Source organism: Ceratosolen solmsi, unplaced genomic scaffold (assembly GCF_000503995.2).
Source record: "Ceratosolen solmsi marchali unplaced genomic scaffold, CerSol_1.0 scaffold19, whole genome shotgun sequence".
In the NCBI taxonomy this organism is placed as follows: domain Eukaryota; kingdom Metazoa; phylum Arthropoda; class Insecta; order Hymenoptera; family Agaonidae; genus Ceratosolen; species Ceratosolen solmsi.
In genome coordinates, this window is record NW_011948443.1 from 374190 (window position 1) to 384765 (window position 10576).

Consider the following 10576-nt stretch of genomic DNA (forward strand, 5'->3'; position numbering starts at 1 on the left):
ATGACTTAAGAAATATTTAATTAAATAGTTAATGATATATTAATAAATGTTTTTAATAAATAACTGTATATTTTAGTGTTCATGTTTTACTTTTGATTAACGATTAATAAATAAAATAAAATAAAATATTTAGATTAAAAATTTGGTATTGTATTTAAAGAAATTATAAATTATTCATTAATATTATGGAATAAAAATACTATATTTACAAATTTATATAAATAAACATTATATGTTAGTTTGTGCAAGTACATATTATAATATAAATTATCAATTTTATTATTTAACTGTTAATACAATTTTCGATGAATATATTGTTTTCTAATTCCCATATATTAATATTAAAATTTGTAAGCAGTACCATTTGTTTTTATATTACAAAATTATTTTACAAACTAAATAATTTTACTTATGAAATATTTTTTATAAAAATTTATAAAGATACTAATGATACTAGTTTGTCACTAACAGTTCTTCCTAAAGTCTAATGTCCCTTTCTCAACATGCTTTGTACTCAGTCTTTCATTTATTCATAATTTCATTCGTAATAACACATATATTATTTCATTTGTTCATTTACATGCTACATAAAATTAGCGTAGTAGGTGGTGGCAATACAACACAAAACAAGTGTTTCTCTTTTCTTAGATATAGTTCTTCAGCATATTAAAATCTGTGAAGCTAAAAATATAGAAAAATTAAAATGTTTTTATTAGTTTAAAATTAATTTTTAATTTATAAATATTCTTTTACTGCATATATACAACTTACATATGAATTTTTATGTACATAATAGAAAAATGGAGAATAAGTCAATTTTTCAATTAGATCATCATATTCAAAAAAATTTATGCTATACTAGACCATTTTACAGACAAGGAAGGAAATTTACTGCTATAAAGGTATTATATTTTATGCTAGTTTTGTATTAATAATATTTATATTCAAGTAACATTTTTATTTACATTTTTCTTTGATAAAACTGATATACAAAAAATGAATAAGTAACGAGTAAAAATTATCTGTTCAATGACAAAAAAAAAAATATTGAAAGATTTAGTAAATTCACATTCAAATAATAATTATGAATTCACATGATATCATTTGCATAAAAAAAGTTGACATATACTAAAGGTGTTATTAGCAGTACTGCTCGATTCTCATATTAAAATATGTATGTTTTTGAAAAGCTAAACATATGAGTATTAATGCATGAGAATGTTTATAATTATCTACATATTGCCATTTGCATAGAATAGAAGAAAGGAGATACTCATCTGATTTATCTATTTATTATTAATATTATTCCTCCTATATGATTATAAAGCTCCAGTATTAAACAAAGGTCATTTGCAGATAAATATCTCTTTATTAACTTTCTTATAATTGGTATTAACTGTTTATATATATTGTTTACTGTTTATTACTTATACATATACGTATTATTACCCTGTTTTGTTATAAAGATAATATTTCTTATTTATATTATACATTTTATAAAAATGTACAAACTATAAATTAGTATTTCAAACCCATTTAAGTTTTTAAATAAAATCTTGATCAATAATCAAGATCAGAATTAAAATTCAGATGAATTTTAAGAATATGACATACAAATTAATAGAATTATTCAATTTTACAATACTTTTCATAATAAAAAAATAACTTTCCCGTAAAGCAATTATATATTGCATATACGACCAATACATTAATATATGGATAATTTATTGTCATCTTTTAATGGTATAAGCGGTTTTGAATTTCTTATTTTAAAAAGCTGTAATATGAAAGCAGTTACAAACTAAAAAATCATGAAAATATATATTTGTTACTCATCGTTAATATGAATAGTTTCATGAACATAAGTATATGACACTCTATGAAATCATATTTAACACAACACATTTGGAAGGTAGTATGTAATTTTTAGATGAGTTAAGTAACACGATAGAGATTATCCTGTAAGTTTATAAGAAAGAAACTTAAATTAAACTAATTTAGTGTTTTCAGCAATCACAGAAAATGCAGTCACGTTATAAAGCATATGTAACAATTCAATTATAGAACTTAAGTGTTTTCGGATAATGGCATGAAAATAGAGTTGTTAATATAATTATTTTATTCTATATTAATAAGCAGTTATTAAAACATTATTCAAATTTCTTTTTTGGTAATTCTTTATTTTTCATTTTTATATAAGAAAATTAAATGAATTTCGGTGTATACTTAATTAAATATATTTATTATCTTTTACAGGCTATATATCTTTTTAATCTTTCATAGCAGATATTTAAAATAGAAAATAATTTTAACCTTATACATTCGATTAAAGTAACAGTAATAGACAGTAGTGTATATTAAGATAAAAAAAAAACAGAAAATGTAATTTATTTCAAATTATATGAAATAGTATTAAAAAATAAATATATTCTAACAAATTTAATTAGTGCATAAAATCTCTTAAAGACAAATAATTAGTATTTTCTTGTTTTATAAAAATTTAATATTTCCAAACAGAAGACACATTTTTACAATATTATTTATACATTACATATATGATTACAAAACACATTGCATGTAACATTTTATACTTTCTTCAAACAAATTCAATTGAAATATAAATTTCTCAATTTCAATTTTAAATTAAAATAATTACTACTTGTTTTATTTCTCACATATCAACTATTCCATATTAAGAATCACTAATTACTTAATAAATTATATAACTGACATATCAATAAAAAATAAAATTTTGTATTTTCTATATATTTATATATTTTTTTTAAAAATAAATTACTAATTATTTTCTATTAATTTCTCTTGTGTCACTGACCAAAATAAATAAATTGTTTTTAATATAATATCGCTAATGAAAACTGCTTATCCATTTTTTAATAAATATTTTAAAGAGCATAGCCCGAGTAAAGAGAAAGTTATCTTATTATTGGTTGAATATAAATATTTGAAAATAAATATATGCATATACTAGAGTACTTGAATACAATCGAAAATTTTAATACAATTCCAATAAGGTATTAAATTCTTTTATTGATAAGACTGATAGGTAACTCAGATATGCACAATTTTGAGATATTTTTAGAACCCCATCTTTTATTGCATATATGTTTATCATTGTAAAGCTCAATGTTTATACAAAAACTTAAAACAAATCGATTGATTATGCAAATAAAAGGATAAATATCTTTTAAACCTGATATCTTGAATATAGTGGTTACAAAATAATTAAGCTATAATATAATGAATGTAGTAAAAAGTTGCAAATAAAATTAAATTACAATTTTCGAAAATTTTTAATTAATTTAGAAAATTGCATAAATTTTTTAAAAATACTTATTCAAATTATACAAAAAATTCTGTCAATTTGACGTTTGAATTATTTAATAATGATATTGAAGTATAAATTGAATTATGGTTACTATCATGTGTGATGTTCATAATATATGTAATCATGTTTTTCATTCGGCATCTGTTCGAGATTACGAGAATCTCTCGAATGATACCATTTCGGAGAAAACTCCAACGGCTATAATTTCTGGAAAAACCTCCAAGAGTCGTCGGACATTCAGAAAAGCCACACATCCGGAAAAAACAAGAGCACAATCACCTCCATTGTTTCTCGCACCACAGTCGCATCTATTGTTTCTAGCACCATAATCGCCTCCATTGATGTCAGCTAATAAAGCTGTCGCGTGAATATTTAAGGCAAGCGCACCACTAGATAGGCGCTATTCAGCGATGAGGTATTCATGTAATCACGCTCATTGAAGCCACTACACAAGAAACCCACCTCAATTATCTAGTGAGTATCAACTTACGAGCAGTCAAGGGTGCTGACTGCATTACAAGAAAATATTCGACAACAAGAAGCATGATATCGAAGTACTCCTTATCACGAAGGTATACCAGTATTTTCTATTGAGGGTAACTATTACACAATTCAGCCATACTCCCTCTAATTGAGTATGCATAACTCTTTGCAATTATTAGAAAGCCATTGAAACATTGGCAGTTCGAGCCAGGAAATCATACAGTTTCGAACAGTATCATTTTTACGTAGATAATAATACTATTATACGCTATTATAATGTATATTAATTCCTCTATATAAACTACTAAAATATTAATTAAAGTGATTAATTTTATAGTTTATAGTTTACCTTACTATACATGTTGAATAAGCCATCATTTGGAAAACAACTATCCATTGTCAATTTTTAAAAAATGAATTATTTAAGAAGCCCATTTTGTTGAGTATAATAAATATGATGACATACGAATAAGTAAATGAATAAATAAAGAAGTTAAAATAATATTTCATTTTTAATAAAAAACAAAAAAAAACATTAAAAATATTCAATTTTCACATTACTTTTTAATTATAAGTCTCAGATATTTGTTTTATATCGATAGTTTCTTTATTACAAAAATTATTAAAAAATTTTTTTTTTGTTTAAAGTTAATATTGCTGCATATACTGTAAATACAAATTTTTAATAAATATCTTGGATTTATATATATGGTTTTATACAGTTACAGTAGGTTCGAAGGATTAAATGTTGAAAATATATTTAATTTTCTGAAAGGGCTTTAATTTTCGGAAGGGCTGTAAATATGTACATTATGTAACTTTGATTTAAGACATCGTTTATTCTGGTTTATTAACAATACAATATTGTAGTTCGATGATTACTTCTAGTGAGAGAGAGGGAATTATTCTATTTCAATGGTGAGGTTACTTCTTCGGAATGGTGGCAATGTCGTTGATATTATAGGAATTTGCAATAAATGTTGATTATTGGGTTCTATGCTGATGTTGTAAGGATCGGCATGAGCAGTCGATCATGCTTATCAATGAGCATGAAAAGATAGTAATGGCAGTTAGCAGTGCTTAACAGGGAGAATTAATAATACATAAAAGGAGAGCATGTCAATGTCTCTGTGGTCGTTATCATGTAAAATCGACTATACTCCAAGGGGAGTATGGGAGTATTAGTGAGCTAGTTATACGCAAGAACAATAAATGATATACCTTCGAGTGCGGAAGGACTTGATATTATGAGGTTATAGTCGACTATTTGAAGAACAGCAGTCTGCCCTTTACAATTGTAGGTTATGCGGACTGGAGAAGAGAACGAACATTCTATGCAATTAAGGCACTGAGAAAGCGTACTGCGCCATCTGTCCTTCATGTGGTGAAGTGAACGAACGCTCTCTGCAATGGAGGCACTTAGAGAGCGAACTGCGCCACCTGTCCTTGATTTAGAGAAGTGAACCAACGTTCTCCGCAATGAAGGCAATGAGAGAGCGCAATACACTACTTTCTTGGCAGACTCTATATAAAACGTGGTTTGAGTGTGAATGCTTGGACGAATAATTATATGGTGGCACATTATAAACTACCGACACTGCGTACTGATGACTACTTGGCTTGGCGCACTTAGTGGTTATAAGTCTTGTGGCTTCACTTTTGAATTACTAACCTTTTCTGGTTAATTATGATTCTGGTAGAATTATGTGCTTGTGTATTGTAGGCTGATTGCTACGTACGCGGCTGAGTTTCGTAGTTGTGCGAATAATAACTGATACTTGAGAGAATGATTGGTAAAATTACAGTGAGCCATAACCAATGACGAGTAGATGGTAAAGGCATCGTGAGCCCCGGCGCGTGGCGAGCTGCTCTTAAGTATTCGCGTAATAGCTTACGACGCTGGCAACAGCGCTTGGGCTTGTTGCTAGGCCGAAAATCTTGATGATCTTAATGTTTACAAACATGAGCGACTGAGAGCTTGTACTTTTCCCGATTTTTAAATTCTTCAAAGTTGTTCTAACCCCGAATACAAATGTATAATGATATTCCTATATTCGTCTTCCAAATCAATTTTAAATTAATAGCACGTGAATAAAGTACTACCTCATTTATACAATTAAAAGAAGTTTATTTATATTTAACTTTACTATATTGTTTAATAATGAAATGAATTTTGACGTGTTCGTTTATCATAATAAATTACAAATCACTTATTAGTGGGATTACCATTGTGAAAATTATATTTTTAATAAATTTTTATTAAATTATATTTGTTATCACATTCAAATTTATATTATTTATGTCAATAAATAATAAATTAATTAATGATATTAATAAATATATAAAATATAAAATAAATCAATTGACAAATTTATAATATACATTATTAGTTGGCAAAGCCGACTGAAACAATTTCTGAAATTTAACATTTATTAGTGTAAAGAACGTTCATTTTTAATGATTTTTATCTATGAATTTATTATTTATTTTTACTTTCTATTTTCTCAATAAGATTTTAATTTTTAAAAAGTATTTTAATTTATTTTTGAAAATATACTTTTATTTAAAATTTGTATAAAGAATTTTGCTAATAAAAATCTTTAAAATTATTATATGCTTTAATGTAATTATATTTACGTGAATTTGATTCATTAGGTTTATACAATCAATGATGAGTCACAACATTTAATAGTATGTGGTGTACCAAAATTGAATTTATTTGAAGAATTGAAAGAAAAGTTTTCTCTTTTTGGACATATAAAAAAAATAATTTTTATACCAGAATATCCTAATGAAGATTTTACTGAATCATTTCATGTGCATTATAAAAGAATACAAAGTGCCAGGTAAAAAATTATCTTTCATTATATTTATAAATGTAACATGATTTTATAAATATATATAAAATTCAATGCACAGTATAGAATGTAATATTTATTATGCTACATATTGTAATCTAATACTTTCATTAAAATTTCATCAAAAGATATTTTCAAATATATTATTTTTTGTTCTTACATGATTTGTAAGACATTCAAATGTATTTATTTATAAGTTTATCATAAGTAAATATCTTTATCGAAATTAATATAAAATTAATAATTAAAATATGATGTTATAATTATTACTGCAAATTCAGCAAATGATATTCTAAAATAAGATTGTGCCATATATGACATTATAAAAATTTTAAACAGAATTTTAACCCATGTATATATTTACAAAATTATTGCATTGCAATGACTAATTTGCTATTATTTTTACTTTAAAAAATGCTCAATCAACAGTCTTCCCCCATAAAACAACTACATTTATATATTTTATAATTTAAGTATTAATAAACCAAATATCTGAAACAATATGATATACCTTAAGATATATCTTCAAGATATTTTATAAAAATTTCAAATTTATTAAGTTCAAAAAGAATTCCATATAAAGTCTATAATGAAATGTGAATGCCTTATACGTGCAACATTTATTACAAACAATAGAACAAAAAATGTTGCTCAAGATAATCTACGCTCTTCAAGAGATTAAATAGTTCGAAATTTAACCGAATTTTAATATTAAATATTCTATACGTATCGTTAAAAATAATGAACGAGAAATTCGCATTCTAGACACAACTACTTATGAAATGATTCAATAGTATTCTCTGTTGCTTGTATTATTTGGTCATCATTATAAGATGAGATAGGGTATTTCACTTTTTTTATACATAGAGTTATTTGTACTTTATTAAAACATAACATATAATGTGATTGTCTAAAAATAGAGTACCGGGCTAGGAGGGCCAAATATCTAGAGTTAGGTGTAAACTTCCAGATGGTGGAAGAGAGGATTGCGGGCAAGTGGACAGGATAGTGCATGTATTCAATAATAAATAGATTTGGTATTTGTTTTAGTTTATTGTGATAATTGCATTAGTTGGATTATAATGATTTTTATAATTGTGTTTTGCTTTTCTTGATTTTATGTTTTATTGCCACTGAGCTATCACGTACGTCGCATACACAGGAAGAAGTTGACGTCTTGCTGGTCCTCTATATGTGACACACGTGTAGATGGAATAATACACACAGAAGAGCGAGGTCGTAAACCCCCGCGCTTCCTTGTATATGAGCACGTGGCGTTGCTTGAATTGCTTGTGGTATGTTTTGCAGATAGCTTTACGTATCTGCAGATTAGCGCGTATAGCTTGATATAGTTATGTATTAATTAGGAATGGAACGTTACCTCTTAGTTCTGCGTGTTGTGTATAGCTATGTTTTTTCTTGTTTTTTGAGTTGCCTCGTGTGGCTCCTTGCAGTTTGATTGTGTATACTGTGCGAACTGATTTTCGTAATTCTCGATTCCCCTTTTTACTTGTATTGCACTGCTGCGAGTGTATGATTTGATTATCTAGCACTTGTGTTGAATAGAATAATCTTGCGTAATTAACTTGGACTTTCTAATTGTTTGACTGCGTTTTAATTGACTTGTTCTTTTTCGCCTTGCCAGCGTCGCCTTTTTAAAGCCTTCTGTCGACCACGCGGTGGTCGGAGAGAATTCCCTCTCTTTTGGTGTCACCAATCAGAGCTGTCTTGTCGATCATGGCATCGCCAATGAGATTAGTCTTATTAGTGTATCCAATCAGAATTCTTCTTTAGTTTATGGTAATTCTAATCACGGCGCCTTTTTGAGTGGTGGGGTCTCCCACCAGTGAGTCTTTCCAAGATGTAGGCTCCAATGAGAGCGGGTCTTGCTCAACTCCCCTCCATGATGGGTGGTCTTGATGCCGCTCTTTTTACTAATCTTTAATTTTATTAATCGATTTTTACTTTATTATTGAAATGAATGTTAAAAAATAATGTTATATTAGTATTAATGCAAATATAAATCAATTCTGTATTGCAGTTATACAAACACGGATTCCATGGCTACTTCATTCGGGATATTACAGTATTTCTCTAACAGTAAAATTTGTTGATTATACGAATTTTAAATATTCATAAGAATATCTATAATAGAATTAAAATATTTTATACCTGCAATTATTTTCTTTAAAAGTCAATTAATTGTAGTCATATTTTACTTAGTGATATAATAAATATTTTTGTATTCTGTATTTCAATTTTTTAAAAAATATTAGATTCATATTTATTGTATACATACTTATCGTACACATAATAATTTAGAAAATTTAAATAATATATTATGTTTACAGGACTCGAATTTTTCTACATATCAGCGAATGTGGCATTTTATGGAAACTGCAAAAGCACCAAACGAAGTATTTACTAAAAGCAATGTTGAGGGTGTTAATCGAGTTGTTAAAGGAAAAGGAAATTATGCTTTTCTTATGGAATCAACGTCAATAGAATATGTGATTGAAAGAAATTGTGAATTAACACAAATTGGTGGACTTTTAGATTCAAAAGGTTATGGAATCGCTATGCCTCCAAGTAAGATATAAAAAATTGCAAACTATATAATTTGTAATTTATATTTCATTTGGCATAGCTTAAATATAATAGTATTTTTCATAATGTTATTTTAAATTTTCAAAGATGGAATGTTAAATTCATTTTGCGTTTAAAACAACTTACTATGTAATAAGTTAAATTGCTAATAAGTTAAATTAAATTGTTAAGTGTTTTCAGCATTTTAATTTATTATTCATTATCATAAAATTAATATATTAAAATAAAAAATAATAAAAAATATTAATTAAAAGTAATTATAAGGCCGATTGATTTTCAACTTTATACTTAAAATTACGTAACATAAACTGAATGTAACGTAATGTTTCAGTTTATATCAAATTCATAGTTATAATTAGTTAGCTGATGATTAATTCATGTAATGTGTTTATAGTTTCTTTGATTTAACTTATTATTTCGTAGATACTGTATAATCCAATTGTAGTTTACATGAACAATGTACTAAAAAAAGTCACTAATTCTTTTTGAAAGAGAAAAGTAAATGTTAATGAATATATTGAAAGGTGAATTTACTGAAGTAATTTCACGAAAGTCGTTAATACCGAATAAATAAACAGTTGATTGTTAAAGGATTAATTACTAAATAATTAATTATTTTTTATTGTTTTAAGACAATGATTCTTGATCTTGACCTGCACTTAGCATGACATAGTTATCATGTACAATAATTACAGAATATATGATGTTTATTCAGTAATTTCAAATTGACCATAACACTGTTTACATTTTTATATCCGGTACTTTCATCCGAAGTTGAAATCTTCATAAAAATAAATTATATATTTTATTACAATTAAATAGTAATTCTATTAAGGTTTTTTTTCTTTTATAAAGTTAATATTTAAAATAAAATTTATAAATTATATTATTGTATAATTTACAAAATAAAGTATATCATTAAAAAAACTTATTTATTGACAACATTTTTTTTTATTGTTTAATTGTAATAATTAAGATTTATTATTTCTAATTAACAAGATCAATATTTTTTACCTTTACATCATAATATTATGATAATACTGTTATATCTTCTCTAATTACCAGTATAATTTCAAACTGTAGTAAGAAATAAATTTCAGATTCCCCATATAGGACAGCCATAAGTGGAGCTATTTTAAAACTTCAAGAAGAAGGTAAACTTCACATACTAAAAACCAAATGGTGGAAAGAAAAACATGGTGGAGGATCATGCCGAGTAAGATACACGCACGCACGCACGCACACACACACACACACACACACACACACACACACACACACA

At 26.1% G+C, this 10576-nt stretch overlaps 1 protein-coding gene across 1 annotated transcript in view; it reads left to right on the forward strand.

The window, feature by feature from the left end:
- The first annotated feature begins 795 nt into the window (after positions 1-795).
- LOC105365956 (RNA-binding protein 48) overlaps positions 796-10576 on the forward strand; it is a 19327-nt gene continuing 9546 nt past the window's right edge. The window contains exons 1-2 of the mRNA XM_011504254.1: positions 796-902; positions 6485-6675. Coding sequence (XP_011502556.1) covers positions 801-902; positions 6485-6675 — 293 coding nt within the window. The 5' untranslated portion in view covers positions 796-800. The remainder of the gene's footprint in view (positions 903-6484; positions 6676-10576) is intronic.